At 57.9% G+C, this 16,344-nt stretch overlaps 8 protein-coding genes across 8 annotated transcripts; 3 read left to right on the top strand and 5 right to left on the bottom strand.

Annotated features, from left to right (window-relative positions):
• Positions 1-459: 459 nt before the first annotated feature.
• VTJ04DRAFT_4458 (uncharacterized protein) lies at positions 460-777 on the top strand (the record flags this gene model as incomplete). The annotated part of the gene is made up of 2 exons (XM_069362468.1): positions 460-536; positions 609-777. 2 exons carry the CDS (start codon positions 460-462, stop codon positions 775-777), a joined length of 246 nt encoding a protein of 81 aa, XP_069219412.1.
• Positions 778-896: 119 nt separating this feature from the next.
• Positions 897-3,337, bottom strand: VTJ04DRAFT_4457 (uncharacterized protein; the record flags this gene model as incomplete). The annotated part of the gene is made up of 2 exons (XM_069362467.1): positions 897-3,071; positions 3,131-3,337. 2 exons carry the CDS (start codon positions 3,335-3,337, stop codon positions 897-899), a joined length of 2,382 nt encoding a protein of 793 aa, XP_069219411.1.
• A 1,842-nt stretch (positions 3,338-5,179) lies between these two features.
• VTJ04DRAFT_4456 (uncharacterized protein) lies at positions 5,180-8,737 on the bottom strand (the record flags this gene model as incomplete). Its single annotated transcript, XM_069362466.1, has 3 exons — positions 5,180-5,802; positions 7,905-8,096; positions 8,188-8,737. 3 exons carry the CDS (start codon positions 8,735-8,737, stop codon positions 5,180-5,182), a joined length of 1,365 nt encoding a protein of 454 aa, XP_069219410.1.
• Positions 8,738-9,419: 682 nt separating this feature from the next.
• Positions 9,420-9,656, top strand: VTJ04DRAFT_4455 (uncharacterized protein; the record flags this gene model as incomplete). Its single annotated transcript, XM_069362465.1, has 1 exon — positions 9,420-9,656. The coding sequence occupies one exon, from the start codon at positions 9,420-9,422 to the stop codon at positions 9,654-9,656; it is 237 nt and encodes a 78-aa protein (XP_069219409.1).
• A 78-nt stretch (positions 9,657-9,734) lies between these two features.
• Positions 9,735-11,360, bottom strand: VTJ04DRAFT_4454 (uncharacterized protein; the record flags this gene model as incomplete). The annotated part of the gene is made up of 2 exons (XM_069362464.1): positions 9,735-11,027; positions 11,094-11,360. The coding sequence occupies 2 exons, from the start codon at positions 11,358-11,360 to the stop codon at positions 9,735-9,737; spliced, it is 1,560 nt and encodes a 519-aa protein (XP_069219408.1).
• A 659-nt stretch (positions 11,361-12,019) lies between these two features.
• VTJ04DRAFT_4453 (uncharacterized protein) lies at positions 12,020-12,656 on the top strand (the record flags this gene model as incomplete). The annotated part of the gene is made up of 4 exons (XM_069362463.1): positions 12,020-12,076; positions 12,148-12,183; positions 12,293-12,430; positions 12,516-12,656. 4 exons carry the CDS (start codon positions 12,020-12,022, stop codon positions 12,654-12,656), a joined length of 372 nt encoding a protein of 123 aa, XP_069219407.1.
• A 198-nt stretch (positions 12,657-12,854) lies between these two features.
• VTJ04DRAFT_4452 (uncharacterized protein) lies at positions 12,855-13,167 on the bottom strand (the record flags this gene model as incomplete). Its single annotated transcript, XM_069362462.1, has 2 exons — positions 12,855-13,073; positions 13,135-13,167. The coding sequence occupies 2 exons, from the start codon at positions 13,165-13,167 to the stop codon at positions 12,855-12,857; spliced, it is 252 nt and encodes an 83-aa protein (XP_069219406.1).
• Positions 13,168-13,221: 54 nt separating this feature from the next.
• On the bottom strand, positions 13,222-13,897 carry VTJ04DRAFT_4451 (uncharacterized protein; the record flags this gene model as incomplete). The annotated part of the gene is made up of 3 exons (XM_069362461.1): positions 13,222-13,341; positions 13,406-13,622; positions 13,695-13,897. The coding sequence occupies 3 exons, from the start codon at positions 13,895-13,897 to the stop codon at positions 13,222-13,224; spliced, it is 540 nt and encodes a 179-aa protein (XP_069219405.1).
• Positions 13,898-16,344: the final 2,447 nt, after the last annotated feature.

The raw sequence follows: 16,344 nt of genomic DNA, 5'->3' as shown, positions 1-16,344 counted from the left end.
CTTCCCATCAGCGAATGTGCGAACTTCGAGATTCAGATGTGTCAAACGGTTCATACCAGGCCAAGCGGTACAGAGTCAATAATAAGATGACCTACCACAGGGAAAAGGTCGGAATCACGTGCCACATTGGCATAGTTACTCGCAACATCAACATTTCCTTTGCTGACTCGGGTAATTAGCTGGCCAAGGTCGATATTTCGTTAAGTCAGGGGGACGGGTGGAAAAAGAGAGGCTGTCGTTGTATATACTCTTGTATTAGCCCTCGCTTGTAAGCCATCCTGATCATGACCGAGGAGCTGCCGTTGTTCAAAATACCTCATGTGGTGGATTATTAGAGGTGCGAGAAAGTCTCCCAGACCAATAACACCAAATTCATCAATTTTTGCTCACTCAGTCTCCCTCCTAAAGATCCTCACGATCAATTCAACCCCTTGACCAAGTCTCTCCCTCGAGTCCGTTATGCTTTTTAATACACACTTTTTGCTTCCCTCCCTTTTTCACCTCCCCAAAACAGCCATTGTGAAACAGCTCGGTACGTAAGCAACCAACCCAAGACTAACAACGAAAACAAGACGACGAGATTTCAATCATCAACGACGACCAAAAAGTCCTATTTTCTTGTTTTTCCTCTTCTTTCCTCTCAAGCGAGGTGACGATGACGACAACTCTGGCAGCAACAAAAAAATCGAGACCAGAACTTTCAACCAAATGGTAGACAGAAACAAGAGACCATCGCGCAAACCATACCCATCACCCACTCCCAGCCAGGTATCATGACAGCTTCCGCTCACTCTCACCCAATCACACCCTAACCCTCATAACTACCCCTACCCCTAACCCCATTTTCAAGCCCCTCCTCACACACTTTTCAAAAGTTACCACCTTTCCTTTATCAACTACCACTCCAACGGCTCCGTCTTCACCTCGCCGCGATTCGTCTTCGGCACCGGCGCCGGCTTGACCGCCAGCCTGCCGCCCTGGCCCTTGCGCTTCAGATACCCGCGGCCGTCCAGCCATGGCGTCTCCTTGGACATGCGGCGCTCGTACTCGGCAATCTTGTCCTCGAGCTGCATCGTCAGCCCAATGTCGTCGAGCCCGTTGACGAGGCAGTGCTTCCGAAACTCCTCCACCTCGAACTTGCACAGCTCGTTGCCGTCTTGGTCGCGAATCACCTGCGCGGGCAGGTCGATCTCGAGCTCCCGGCCCGCGGCCGCCTCGGCGTGCACGCGCTCCAGCGCCGCCTGGTCCTTGAGCGCGATGGGGAGCATGCCGTTCTTGAAGCTGTTGTTGAAGAAGATGTCGGCAAACGACGGGGCGATGATGCTCTGCACGCCGAAATCGCGCAGCGCCCAGGGGGCGTGCTCTCGTGACGAGCCGCAGCCGAAGTTGGGGCCGGTGCACACAATGATCTTGGCCTTGCGGTACGGCTCGCGGTTGAGCACGAACTCGGGGTTCTCGACGCCCGGCTCGAGGTAGCGCCACTCGTAAAAGAGGGCGTTGCCCAGGCCCGTGCGCTTGATGGTCTTGAGGAACTGCTTGGGGATGATGGCGTCCGTGTCGATGTTGGGTCTCTCCATGGGCGCTGCGATGCCACGGAGGACGGTGAACTTGGGCAGGCCGCCCGAGCCCGAGGCGCCACCCGACGCGGCTGACGCAGCGCCGCTGTGCGTGACGCTCGTGTTGACCTGCGGGGACGAGTCCTCGGGCTGGTCGGCCAGAGCTTCCTTCTCGGCGTCGTCCGTCTCGATGCGCTCGTCTGGGTGGGCAGGCGGGGTCGGCGTGCGGAAGGGTTCGGGGGTGACGGCGGCTTCGATGTGGGGGCTGGCCTTGTATTCGGCGATCTTGCGGACGTCGGCGAGGTGACCGGCGATGGCGGCAGCGGCAGCCATGACGGGGGACATGAGGTGAGTGCGGCCCTGGGCGCCCTGACGGCCCTCGAAGTTGCGGTTGCTGGTGCTGGCGCAGCGCTCCTTGGGCGACAGGATGTCCGGGTTCATGCCCAGGCACATGGAGCAGCCGGCCTCGCGCCACTCGAAGCCGGCATCGAGGAAGATCTTGTCGAGACCTTCGCGCTCGGCCTGCTCCTTGACGAGACCGGAACCGGGGACGATCATGGCACGCTTGATGTTGGGGGCAACCTTCTTGCCCTTGACGACCTGAGCGGCGGCGCGCAGGTCCTCGATGCGCGAATTGGTGCAAGAGCCGATGAAGACCTTGTCGACCTGGATCTCCTCCATCGGGGTGCCGGGCTTGAGGCCCATGTACTCGAGCATGCGCCGGCCGGCGGCGCGCTTGTTCTCAGTCGGGAAGGTCTCCGGGTCCGGAACAACGCCCGTGATGGGAACGACATCCTCCGGGCTGGTGCCCCAGGTGACGGTCGGAACGATATCCTTGGCGTCAATGAAAACATCGATATCGTACTTGGCGTCGGGGTCGGAACGCAGCGACTTCCAGTAGGCGACGGCGCGCTCCCACTCCTCAGAGCCGTACTTGGGAGCCAGGGGCTTGCCCTTGAGGTACTCGAAGGTGGTCTCGTCAGGGGCGACCATGCCGGCGCGGGCACCGGCCTCGATGGACATGTTGCAGATGCTCATGCGGGCCTCCATGCTGAGGTTGCGGATGACGGAGCCGCAGAACTCGATGACAGCGCCGGTGCCGCCGGCGGTGCCGATCTTGCCGATGACGTGCAGGATGACATCCTTGGAACTGACGCCCGGAGCCAGCTCGCCGTCGACCTGTATCCTCATGTTCTTGCTGCGCTTGGTGATGAGGCATTGGGTGGCCAGGACGTGCTCGACCTCGCTGGTGCCGATGCCGAAGGCAAGCGCGCCGAAGGCGCCATGGGTCGAAGTGTGGCTGTCGCCGCACACGACGGTGGTGCCGGGCAGGGTGAAGCCCTGCTCGGGGCCGATGACGTGCACGATGCCCTGGCGCTTGTCGCTCAGGCCAAAGTATGTGATGCCGAACTTCTTGACATTCTCTTCGAGGGTGACGCACTGGGTGCGCGAGTCTTCCTCCTGGATGAAGCTGGCGATGTCCTTGAGGGATTTCCTCGAGGTGGTGGGGACGTTCTGGAGCGGGTGTACTCAGCAATTGTGTTGCTTCCCCCCAAGATGGGCGGCAGACTTACATGGTCGGTGGTGGCGAGGGTGCAGTCGGGCCGCCTGACCTTGCGGCCGGCGACCTCGAGGCCCTCGAAGGCCTGGGGTGATGTGACCTCGTGGACCAGATGCCGGTCAATGTAGAGGAGGATGGTGCCGTCGAGCTTCTCGTCGACGATATGGGCCTGGAAGACCTTGTCGTAGAGGGTCTGGGGTGTCCTCTCGGCGGTCGGCATTTTGGCCTGCGACTCTGCGGTACTGTGTTGCTTGTGTGACGTTGACGAGGTATTGTGGTGTGTTAGTGGAGGAAGGAGGGTGCAAGTGAACGGACTGCCGAGTGCGTGCTTTTAAAAAGGCCCGGCGCTTTTTTTATCGTTTGGAGACACAGTTCCAGATTCCCGGGGCCGGTTCCCTTTTTTATGATTTCCTTGTTCGGAGCTCGGGAAACGGAAAAGAACAAGAAGGGGAAGAAGAGTTGAGGTTGACGACGTGTGGCAACTTTGAACCGGACACTCCGATGAAGAACCCTGAGGACCAGAAAAAAAAATCCTGGACCAAATGTTGAACAAACTGCCCAAATGATGTCCTTGTCAAGTATTTATTCAGCCACGACTCAGCAGTAACCGGCGGTTTCTTGTCGGATGACAGCAGCTCCTCGGATTTTTTGCTTACTTTTACACACGTCTTTCAGCGCCATGGCATCGCTGTCCGCCATCTTCCATGCCGTCGGCGCCGACCATCGGAGCAACTCAGTGAGCTCCGTTAGCGGAATGCGGGGTGGTCCTCCCTGTATCTCACCCCGGAAAGCTCCCCAGTGATTGCAAACATTGGGTTCATCATTGGCTGGGATGGGGCTTTTGTGGGGCCTCCGGGCAGGGCAACAGGGTCGTGACTTCCCTCAACTTTCGCCAGGGTTGCCCCGCTGTGGGGTCTCCCCATCAGTAAGCTCCGGCTTGACGATCAGGAAACTGAACTCTGTCAACGCTCAAGAGTATGGAAGGAAGCTGAATTTGAAGGCCATGTGAGCTCAGGTTCATCTTGCTTGCCTGTAGGTTTGGGTCCTGGCAGCTCATCGACCCTACCTGTAGGTGGCTTCTGTGAGGCCGAGTGGCCGAGGGGCGGTCGAGATCCAAGACCATTCATTCCTTACATCCGGCTCCGGTCCGGGATCAAGATCCGGTCGATCATCCACAGATTTGCTTAGCTCTCCTCGGGGTCCCCAAGTTTGCCTGAGGTGACCTTCACTGCCTAGCCCCATCCCCATCCCACGCCGTCAGCCCTGAAGCAACCCAAGCAATTCAGCTCAGACCACCTACTTACCTCGTCCAGGCCGGATATCTCTTCCATTTCTGCCACGTACGGAGTAGACCGTCCTCCATGTGCCCTCCTGCATATCTTTTCCTCGGCCCGGCGAATCTCCAGTTGCTGTAGAAGTGAGTTCCCCGTCGATCTCCCCGATCCCGTCTTCGTGTTTGGCTGCGGCCCTTCCCTATCGGCATGCCGGCATATGTATGTACCTAGATATCAACCTATCGGATCACCCATCAATTCATGGACGCGGGGCGGGCGACACTGCATCTGGATCCCAATGAGGATAGGGATCCAGAAGGAGAAGCGGTCAGCCGAGCAATATCGCAGCAGCAGAACAAAAGCCCCAATGCTTGCTCTCTGTGGGAGAGAGGCCAAGGACAGCCAGCCACTGACTTCAACCCACCCAACCAACTCCGCCGGATCAAGCTCATCCCGAAGCCGCTGCATATGCTTCACAGTAGTCCAGATCTCGTCAACCGGGCGTCACATTGCCGCAGTTGGGTGGCCATTCGTATGTCCAACAGCCGGGAATCCATTACTTCATACTGCGTACAATATGTCTGTCGGTGGATCAGGAGGCCGGGTGATATTGACCTCGATAATACATCACACTCCAAACATAGCAAGCCGGCTGTCTCCAGTCCTGGTGTCCTAAAAGCCGAAGCATACAACATCATGGTGTTTACAATCCTCTCTAAACAATAATAACACAAAGCCGACAGCAGTAATGTAATAATGGCCATAAACCTCCCCGTATAGCGTCCATCTCACCAAACCCCCGCCACCCTCAACACCATCCTCACCACCATACCCACAACCCTCACCACCAAAACCGCCCCCCGAACCGTCCACACCCCAACCGCCATGACACCAAACAAAAACACCCCCGCCAGCACGCACCGAACAACATCCCCATTTGTCGCCGTCGCGCTCTCCAACCTCCTCCTCACCTCCGAACCCCCATCAAACACGGGGCTCACCACCTGCCAATATGCCGCAGCCAGTTTGGCCAACACAGCTAGGACACTCCCAGCCCAGCGCGCAACATCCACCACCACTACTGCGTCCTGCTGCTGCTGCGTGTCCTCCAGACCCGTCGACTCCCCCTGTGGCTCCTGTTCACTGCTGCTGCTGCTACCGCAACTCGGCTCCGTGACGCTTGGACCCGACCGGGCCTCTTCCTCCTCTTTTTCTTCCGCTTCCGTCTCCGCCTCCGCCTCCGAAACCGCCGCGGTCTTGGCGGCGGGCTTGGGTCGCCTTCCCGCTGTCCGACCTGCGGCGCCGCCCTCCGAGCCCCGGCCCCGGTCCGCTTCCGATGTCGGCGCCCGCCTCGGCGCCGGTGGGCCGGGGTGATGGACTTGCCACGCCGATCCCGATGCTGATCCCGATGCTGAGAAGGAGGAGGGGTCATGATAGTGATGTTGACGTTGATGGTTATGATGAGCCGCGAATGCTCTTTGAGCCGCTTCAAGAGCTATTATTTGCTCTGCTGTCGTTGCTGTAATAGCTGCTGTCGATTCCTCCCGTGCTGGACGGGTTGACCATTGGTGAAGGTTGTCCAGTCTGTGCCGCCGACGGCCGGTCGCCGCCGTGTCTGCTCCTCCGCGACGGCGTCCGTTGTTGTCGCGGGGAGGTGACGGGCGGTACATCATCATCCGGTACATTCCTCGCTCCGCCGCAGATCGTTGATCCTCTCTCGCTGCCATTTCCCTCCTGGACCAACGGCTCTGACTTTCCCAACCTTTGAGACCCAAGTTCCGCCAGCCGCTCAGGGGCATGTCGTCCAGCAACTCCAAACTCCCCGCCCCGCCGCTCGTCATCAACATCACGCTTGATGACCGTACAAGCACTGTCCGCGGAATCTCCCGATCCCCTGCCGGCAGTGCCGCCAATGCTCGCCGTTGTAGTCGTTGTTGTAGTAGGATCGTCGGACAAAGATCGTCCAGATATCCGTCGCGTATCACGCCTGAGCTTCGGCCGACGCGGACCCGGGATGGGTGGCTCTGCGCCCAGCCAGTAGTAGTGGTGGTGATGCGTGTGCACGCAGATGGGGATTCCTGTTTCCAAGTCTGGCCATCTGCCACCGCCAACGCCTCTGACGGAGCTAGTTCTGGTGTGTGTATCGTGACTAACTGGGTGGAAGACGTGGGGTGGCAGTGAAGGATGGCTTTGAGGGTGTGATGCTGCAGCAGGTTGCTGCACATCTCTGTCCGACTTTGTCCTGTCATCACCACCTCCATCGAACCGCCCGGCACTAATCTCCAAGGCCTCGGCCTCAGGCCATGCTCCGGGAATACGTGCCGCTTGTTTGGACACATGCCTCCTCTGAGCTGGTCCAGCCGTGTCGGCTTTGGCCGGGGGCGAGAACCGTAGTCGCGGTTGAGCACCAGTGAAGGTGCCCTCGACCGACCTTCGCGCATCACCTCCACGGGCACGGCCATGAGAACGGCTGGGAGACGACACCCATTTCTCTTGACCATAGGGAGACCCCGTAGAAGCCGCCTTCGCACCAGCCCCATCTCTCCCCGTCCTGTCCTGTGCCCCAAGCAGCAGCGGCGACGGTGGCAATGGCTTCTCCTCTCCTGGGCTCCCACCGCCGCCGCCATCCATAAAAAAGACCTCGGACTGCGTTTCACATGCCCTCCTTGGCTTCGAACTGATCGCGCAGGAGACGGCTTGTAGTTGTCTTTCCCGGGTGATCTCGGTGACTTTGTCAACGATGTTTGTCTCATGGGTTTCGCTGGTGACCGTGCCGACGACGACGGCTGCCTTCCCGCTCCAGCATCCGCTGCAGGTGCCAGACTCGAAGAACCCACACCAACCCCATCTCCACGCCCGGATCCAACAAGATGAGGAGAAGGAGGAAAAGGAGGAGGAGACACCCCCGGCGTCGGTCCCGAAACGCAAGACCACCCATTCGCATCCTTCTTCCACCAGATACCCGCCCTCCTGACTTCCTCGCGAACAATCTCCTTCCTCCTCTCCGCTCTCGCCATCCTTTCAGCTTCTCTCAGCGCTCTTCTCACCTCCTTCTCCCTCCTCCTTCTCCTCCGTCGTTCTGCCTCCCACCTTTCATTCTGCCCTGCTCCTCCCTGCCCGGCCGCTTCGTCACCCGGATGTGATTCCGACCGGGACCTATTTGCCACTCCCGTTGCCGCTGTCACAGATGCCGTGCTTGTTAGCACTGCGTCCTCGGAGCTGGTGGGCGGGGTGATTATGTCCGGTTGGCCTGTGGTTGGGTTGATGCCTGTAACGCCGAGGAAGTCGCCGCGCGTGAGGAGTTGGTGGCGCTGGCGGCGGCGGAGTCGGGAGGCACGGTAGAGGTGTGGAGGGAGAGGCTTGAGGGTTGGGATGGGACGAGGTCGGAGAGAGTGAGAGAAGGAGAGAGATGATGGGTTCGGTTGGGGTTGCGAGGGATGCAAGCAGGGGGTAGGTCGCGCTGTGTCGAAGGCAAGAGGTTTTTGACGTGGTGTTCCTGACACCGGCATGTACGCTTGATGGTGGTGAGAATATGGAGGAGAGGGCCAGCTACATCCCACTCTCCGGCCTGCAGCAGCACGGGGATTAGGTGATGGGTCTCTACCACGCACGAAAGGTGCCGGTTGCCCTGACGAGAGGCGACGTGGGCTGCCCTGCCATCCTTGCGGTGAATTTCCTGGGTGTCGTGGTGCAGTGTTGCTACTCCTGTAATTGGGGGAGCGTTGCAGCATTGAAGTTCTTATGGAGGGACCAACGCTCTGTGCCCTGGGACGCATCCTCATAGCTCTCAGCCCACCCACGGATGCTGATGCTGTGGGTTGCTTATCTCCGCCCTGCCACCGCCGCCCAGAATCACCACCATTGCCATAGCGGCCCAGAGACCTCGCTCTCGTCGGCGTTATTCCCCTCTCATCCCAGCCAACAAACCCTGCTTGCCTCGTCATCGCCGCCATCATCGGACGAGAACGTGAAGGAGGGTGTCGAGGAGAAGACGGAGACAAGGTTTTCGGCGTCATCATCAACAACTCCTCCTTCTTGTCCTCGCCGCCCTTCTCTTCCTCCTCCTCCTCCTCTCTCACCCGGCTCCGGCCATGCTCATCCTTCCCGTCGCAGTCATCCGAGTGTGTGTGACGTTCGTGCCAGTATGCCGGCGAGTCCTGCAGTGTGCCGCCTCTTTCCGGTCGGTTGCTGGGTCGGAGACGAGAGAAGAACTCGGTCACGGACTGGGCGACGTCGGTCACCGACTGAGAGAGGGACTTGCGCCTTGGTCGTTGGGGTTGCCGCGCCTGTTTTGATGGGGCAGGGCCTTCATCGGACTGTTTAGAGTGACAGATGATGGTGGGCATGTTCGTTGAAGAGTTGGTTGAATGTTGTGTGTGGAGGCAGTTAAGGCAGGACATATGTAGACCTAGCTGTTGGTGATGAGGTTCGGCCATGGTTAAGTAAACGGAGACGAGAGTGCTTGATACTCGATGTGTCCCAATGCCCTGGTCATCAGAAGTAAAGGATGGTGGAAATGAGGAGGCCACGGAAGACGAGCTTTGATATTTGTGCCCGGCCGGGTACTCGCAAAGACCTTCGTCGAAAAGGAAACACAACGCCATCGAGGCTGGAAAGCACCTCTCACGAGACAGGCAGGTGTCTCCCTGGCAGGATATCCTCGACAACAACACCTGGCAAGTGTATCCTGCCTGGGCTGGACTGGGATAGGGCGAGGCACAGCTTGAACCTACCTGACCTGCTGTTTGGACTTGAGTCTCTGCAGGCCATCCATCGGGTACAAGGAAGGGGGAGAGGTCGAGCCCTTGTAGTCGACAGAAGATGTGATACGCAAGAGCGAACATAAGAATAACAAACTTCCACAGCCCAGGCAAGAACAAAACAGAGACAGGCAGGTCAGAATCTCATGAAAAATCAGACAAATGCATTGCTCAAGGCCACCATCCCATGGATACCTAGCAAAAACCACAACCCCCTTAACGCCATGACATGCGTCCCACAAATAAAAAGACAAACCAAAACAAAAATATGCATGTACAATACTCCTCCATGACCACCCGCCCATTAGCGCAGCGCAGTCTAATCCATACTCCCACTCTTACAAAAGCCCAGGTGACAAATCCCCCCCCTATTAATGTGTCCCAAATGTTTGCCAGACAGCACTACCCTGTCCAATCCCCCTTCTCATCGGTCGTACTCACAAACAATACCTCCTTCTCTCCTCTCTTCTCAGACAAGCAAGCAAGCAAGTATGCCTTCGCGTGAGCGCACCGTCTTCTCCCACCATCTCTTCATCCCTTGTCTTCTTTCATCAATTAAAGAAAAACCAAGAAAGGAAATGATCTAGAGCCTCCTCGTAGGGAACCTCTCCTGCGTCCACCTCGTCGCCCGCGCCCGCGCCAACTTTTCCGGCGAATGGGCAAACGGGTTATTCTTCAGCGGGTCATAAACCGTTCCATTTCCAGCGGGGGTCCCGCGGTCCTTGACGGGACTGCTCTCCCGCACCATCCTCGCGGCAAGCTCCCGCTGCTCCAGCGCGGCCATTTCTCGCCCGTTCCGCGGCGATTGCGGAGGGCCGCCGTTGGCGTTGATATCGGCGAGGCTCAGAGCCTTCTTGAGAGGGGAGTTGGGGTGGTTGTACACGCCCAAGCTGCCGCCATAGCCGTTGGCGGAGGTAAAGCTGGTGTTGGCGGAGGACGCGGGGTGGCTCACGGTGGACGTGAAGCTGTTGTTGGCTGACGTGCCGGTGTTGGTGCCGGTGGAGACGGCTTTGATAGCGGCCGATGGGGTGGAGGGGTTCTGCTGCTGCACAGAAGGCCGGTTGAAGAGGGAAGAGGAGCGTTGCTGCTGGACCTGAGCAGCAAAGGAGGGGCGGAGAGAGGAGCGGACGAATGGGTTCGGCTGCGAAGTCGTCGCGGAGGAGGTGTACGATGAAGACGGACGGTTGTTGGCGGCGCCATCCGGATCGACGTATCGCGCATAGTTGGGGTTAGGATGCGTCTGGAAACCGCGGCGGAGGTAGGTGGAGGCCGAGCCGATAGCAACGTCCTCCTCTTCCACCCTGCCATCGTCGTCGATCGACACCTGGGTGGCCACCTCCCGAACGATGGGGTGGAGGCGGGGGTGGACGAATTTGACGTCATACTCGTGCATGACCTCCTTCTGGATGATGGCGGTGTCCTTGCTCTGCTGGGAGAAACGGGCGTGGAACAGCCACAGCTGGGCGGACAAGATCACCTGAAGGAGCAGGCACTTGAATACGGTCACGCTAGGGCGTGGGTCGAGAGTGGGCACCGGAAGGAAGAGCATGTGGATGAGCACGTGGCCTGGGCTGAACAGGCAGAACATGCGCAGAGTCGCCGGGAAGGGGTCCCAGACCTGGACTTCCCAGACGTCGCGGGTCTTGTCGGGGTGGGCGCGCTGTTCGGCGGTTTCGGGGCGAAGGACCTCTTGGATGAGGCGCAATGGCGTTGAGGAGGCGGGGGATGAGTCGACGCGGACGCGCTGGGCCGAAGGAGTGCCAGGGCCGGCGGACTCGACATTCATCTCGAAAAGGCGGTAATGGCGGGTGCGCGTCATGGCGGAGAAAGCATTGAGCAGCGAAATGGCAATGAATACCCATTGAAGGAAATTAGCCTGGAGGAAGAAGGGAGTTCCGTGAGCAAACCATCCAGTCACTTGTTGCTTGAAGATTGAGCCTACCACCAGTGTCACCCAGCCATTAGCTGGGTCATCGCCAAACACATCATCGACAGCGCCGCGCGTGTCGCCTGCGTTCGCTCGCGCGAGCATAAACAGGAAGTTGCAGACGAGGCCGAAACGAGTTCCGAATGCTTTAGAGTCCCAGTCCAATGTCTGGATCTCTTCCGACAGCCAGAGATAAAAGTCCAAGGGGTTCAGCATGGCGCGAATCCGCTGGCCGAGGGGTTGGCGCCGTATGAGGCGCGTAGGTCGCGATGGAGGAGCCATAGTAGCGGATCTTGACCGAGGTGATGCTTCGTCGAATCGAAATGAAGATGAGATTGAGTGTTGAGGTCGCGCGCGAGTGGCGGCGCGCCGCGGATGAATGAGGACGAGAGGATGGCGTCGCGCGTGTTGAGCTGGTCAGCCGCGTCGCATGGAAAGGCTAACGCATGCGTATTGCTTGAAGCGCAAGATGCGCGGCGTCCCTCGATTTCCGCGTGCTTGTGGCTGCTCAAAGAAAAAGGCAACGTGTTGCGGCAAAGCTTTGTCGTGTGTTTTTCTGTGACAGGATGTTTTCTGTTGTATTTGGATTCCCGAATCTGTTGCAGCAACCAAATCTGGAAATGGAAATCTTTCCCACGCCGTCATGGCCCCACTTCCAAGTCTTGGCTTTGGCGAGCGGCAGGGATCAGTGACGTGAGGACCCACTTGCCCGGAGCTGCAGCGGCTCTGAGCGGGACCGGGCCGGTGACCACCTGCCAGACCTGAACTCCATCATCCACGTCCGCGATCCGGTTTGCTGGATTCGGACTCCAACCTGGAAGGGACCTACATTTTCCACCAAAGAGCGCAGATCGTGGAAGATAACCGCGTGACAATTTGAGGCTCTCCCCTCCAAATCTATTCTCCCGTCCCGTTCCTCCCGACCCATCCAAATCGCAGCCATGGCTTCGCAAGCAGACTACCGCGACAGGCAGTTCCTGGCCGTCATTGGCGACGAGGTGAATATCAACTCCCAGACGGCAACATATGGCCCATCTGGAATTTTAACTTACCATGACCTTCTCCGTAGGACTCCGTAACCGGCCTCCTCCTCGCAGGCATTGGCGTATGTCTCCTCTTCCCACTTTGAACCCGCCTCCTCTGCGAACGAAGCCCTTCTCCTCGAGACCCCAACCAACCCTTCTCTAACAAAACCCACGAACCCCGTGAGACAGCACGTCACCCCACCGCCCGACAACCAAAAGAACTTCCTCGTCGTCGACGCCAAAACCGACACGGCCGCCATCGAGGCCGCCTTCGACCGCTTCACGTCGGAGCGCAAGGATATCGGCATTGTCTTGATCAACCAGCATGTCAGTGTCAATCCCTTTTCCCGTCTTCCTCCACTACGTACATGGCCCGGTTGGCGCTGACCGTATGTGGTGGCCGAGTCTACAGATCGCAGATAGGATACGGCACCGCATCGACACGTACACCCAGGCATTCCCTGCCGTGCTCGAAATTCCCAGCAAGGACCACCCGTACGATCCCGAGAAGGACAGCGTGTTGCGCAGGGTTCGGAGGTTGTTTGGTGAATGAGGGCGCAGATGCTTTTGGAAGCGAAGACAAGAGGTTTCTTTTTCTCTTCTTGGGCCAGGCAAGTGGGTAATGTAGGTGTGTCAGGTATGGATATGTGTGTTCATGACGACAGTCTTCGATCTTCGTCCGGGAGGGGAGAACTCGCAGATACCAACAAGCTACATATTGCATCATCGGGCAGGTTTCCTTCTGACATCTCTAAGTGTGAATGACTGGGAAAGAAACCCATACAATCCCATTGTCCGCAGCTTCCGGACTCCATGCTACCGGTTTGCTAACTGAAAGATGCGCAGTCGGAAAACAGAGGTAAAACAGCAAAAACAGCAAAACTCGAGTGTAGCTATGCAGAAAACGAAAGCAATCCAACATGATAACCACTCCCTCGGCGCCCTGAAACGTCAAGAACCCCGTTAATCCCTATGTACCAAACCATGATGACAATCCCCCTTATCAATCTGCCGTTCCTCGTGCCCTAAACCATCAAGAACAATCCATTCAACATCATGTCCATCGCATCGTTACTCGTATGCCTTGATGAGCAAACAGTCATTGCAGTGGAATCTGCTCAGAGGTCGAGGTCGAGGAAACCGCCAAAAGGCTTGCGGTTGAAGAAGACGACAGCGGTCAGGCAAGTGATGTGCTCGTCATCCTTGCTATAGACGTCGGCTTGGACGGTGTACTTGCCCTGGAGATGAGAAATACGATTATCAGTATTTGCTGTTTTGCATCGATGACTCAGCAACACGTACCGGAGGGATCTCCTTGGGGAGGTCAATCTCCTTGATGATGTGGATCTTGCCCTTCTCGATGGGGCAGTTGAGGTCGACGTTCTGGATCTCCTTGCACAAATCGGCCGTCGTGGAGATGAGCCTGATGTAACCGTACTTGACCTCGAGGTTGACGTAGGCGCCGTCCAGAATGTCCTCCTTGACGGTGCCAGTGGCTTCGATCCGGAGGGTTTCACCGCTGCGGGGAGAATGTTAGAGATAGGTTCTTGGAGTAGCTCAGTCATCTCTCGAAAAGGATGTGTGGACATACGCTTCGGGCGGATTCGGCGTCAGGATCACCTCCTCTATGGTGATGATGTCCCTCGCGCGATCAGCCTCGCAGAACTGGAGAGGGTTCTGGCCGGGAACGTCCAGATCGGCCCTCTTGACCAGAGTCTGGTCACTGCGGGAGCGGTAGATATTGCTGGCGTCGACGCCCGCGGCAAGAGCAAGGAGAAGGGCGGAGAGCCTCATGGTGACGGCTGTGATAAGGAGCGGTGTTGGATGTAGTGACTGTTGGGAGGCGGGGAACAATAACGACAGCCGCCTGTAAAGGAGTCAAACGAAATGAAGCAGAAAAATTATTCTTTAGAGGAAAAAATAGCCTCCCAACTTCGAGATGCTGTCACCTCGCGGATTTGTTGATGTTGATGCAAAACGATGACGAGATTGGGGAAGGCGGTTCGCCAGCGCTGAGGAGTGATAACGTCAATGTTGAGAGATGGGACGGGCGGCGGCGGCCTGCTGGGCCCACCGGTCACCGAGGGAAAGGCAGTTTCAGTGGCGGGAGAGGCAGCAGTCAACCGAACGGGGCAGCCGCAGGCCAACAGGAACGAGCATGGGGCACGTCATGGACGGAGGAATAAAGCCTCCTGATTGGCTGCATCAGATGGATCTGGTTTGACTCTCCGTCATGTGAGCGGCTGCCACTGGAGTGCCAGATGGAATCCCTGTGCCCCAGCCTTTCGCGACCGAGCTCCGCAGCAGAGTTTCCAGGTTTGATATCGATTCTCACGGCGTCGTCTGCTTCCACGTCCTCTCTATGAAGCAGCACGCCTGAGTATCAAAAGACGCTTCCCAAGGAGCCTGGAAGCTAGCAGAAAATCCATACTCTCGTCCCTGGTCGGTCCTCCTAACGGGGGCTGCTGAGCTGACACAGCATTTGGCTGAGGAACCAGAAAGGTCGCACTGCGGGCTGACTCCATCGCGATCCATAGCGCAAGAACACCAAGTTGACACCCGACGCAGTCTCTCGATTCATAACAAGCAGGTGATCCTTGATTCAAAAGAAAGCTGTCTACCAGCTGTTCCCGGTCCCATGAGACATCCTTCCGCCGGCTTGGGGCTGCGCCGCAGATTGGACTGACAGAGCTGTCGTCCCTTCATCCCATCGTTGCCTCCTGCCTGCCGGCACTATGGAAAAGTCGTCTTGTCTTGCAGAGCCGCCGGCTATTCAGACGACTTCTTTGTGTACAACTTTCTGGACGTGGCAGGTCGTAGAAGAGGGAACCTTTACCTGTTGGTCGACCTGCCGCTTCAATTTGAGTTCGGCCATACACCACAGCGGATTTGTTGTGTTTTGTTTTGTTTGACATCGCCTCAACCCCTCCTCCGCACCGAGCTGGCCTGCCGTTCCATCAACAACCCACATGGAGCTCAGGTTGTGCTTTTCAGAGGCCAGAGCTCCCAAACTTTCTCCGCCACGCAGAGGCTTCCGACCGGGTCCCGACACAAACTGACCTTCCGACCCGATCTTGGCCCCGACCAGCCACACAGGCTCCAGCCATTCTAGCCATCGACTGACAAGTCAGAAATCAGCAGCAAGGTTTCTCTTCCCCCCTTATATGATTTCCCAAGTCTTCAAACAAACAAAACTCCTGACTTTTCCCCCCCATGGTTCCTCTCATCTCACAACCCCTCAGCTCATCGACCGATCAGCCGCGGGGCACCCTCCGCATCGAAACTGACCCTTACTGAACTCCCTCGATCGCAAAGGAGTCATTCTTGCAGATTTTATTTCTTGTTTCCACGATGGACCTCATCAACTCCTCATCCCCGCCAGCTCGGCCTCTTCTCGCCTTCTCGGGTTCCGCTTTTCCTGGGTGAGCTTCCGATCGGGAGGCCGACGTGCGCAGCCGGCGCATCCGGCGAAAACCGACCGACCACCAGCTCGTGTCCCCCTCCACCACTCCGTTACGTCCGGCTCCTGACGGAGCGTGAACGGCAGAAGATAACGGACGACCTCAACCCTTGTACCGTTTTGGCCAGGGTTGCCTCAGGCAGCGATGCATCCGACCCGCTTGCGCTGTGGAGCCGCCACTTTCCCACAAAACCACCCTGGTCTCTTGGACGCGGCGGCAAGTGGGACGCCCCTTCGCTCTTCTCGCGTTCCATCCATTCTGGACATGGAAAGGGTTGGATGCCCAGGGTCCGTGCAGCAGCTTCTTGCTGTTTGGTGCGCCCGCGTTGGAAATTGGGGACTCACCTCAGTCTGCACAGGGCAAAAACAAAACAAAACAGTCGGAACAGGAACAGGGACAGCTCTTCGGACTTGAGAGACAGCCCAACACAGTCAAAACAATCGCCATGTGATGGTTCCATTGCGATGCCTCCAGCCATGGCCGCCTTCCGTCATGGCTCCTTCCCGTCCCTCTCCCACAGGGTCCATCCCCCAAAAAACCAATGCCTCACGGTGCAGAGGCGGCCGCTGATTGGCGGACCTCAGCTCTCGACTGCCTTGCTTTCCGTTTCTCTTTTCTCTGTGGCGGACCCCTCCCCCCCTGTCGCCGTCGCAGAGAAGGGAGCCGGACGCAGAGACAGTCAGAGGCAGAGTGCCCGAATGCCCAGGCCAGCAGAAACAGACAGAGCGAGAGAAGACCGCGCGTGCACCGCACCGCACTCGTCCAACTGCTGCACCGCAC

The sequence above is a fragment of the Mycothermus thermophilus genome (genome assembly GCF_041956435.1).
Source record: "Mycothermus thermophilus strain CBS 625.91 unplaced genomic scaffold VTJ04scaffold_3, whole genome shotgun sequence".
NCBI classification, from domain to species: domain Eukaryota; kingdom Fungi; phylum Ascomycota; class Sordariomycetes; order Sordariales; family Chaetomiaceae; genus Mycothermus; species Mycothermus thermophilus.
This window is presented reverse-complemented; position numbering and strand designations above follow the sequence as displayed.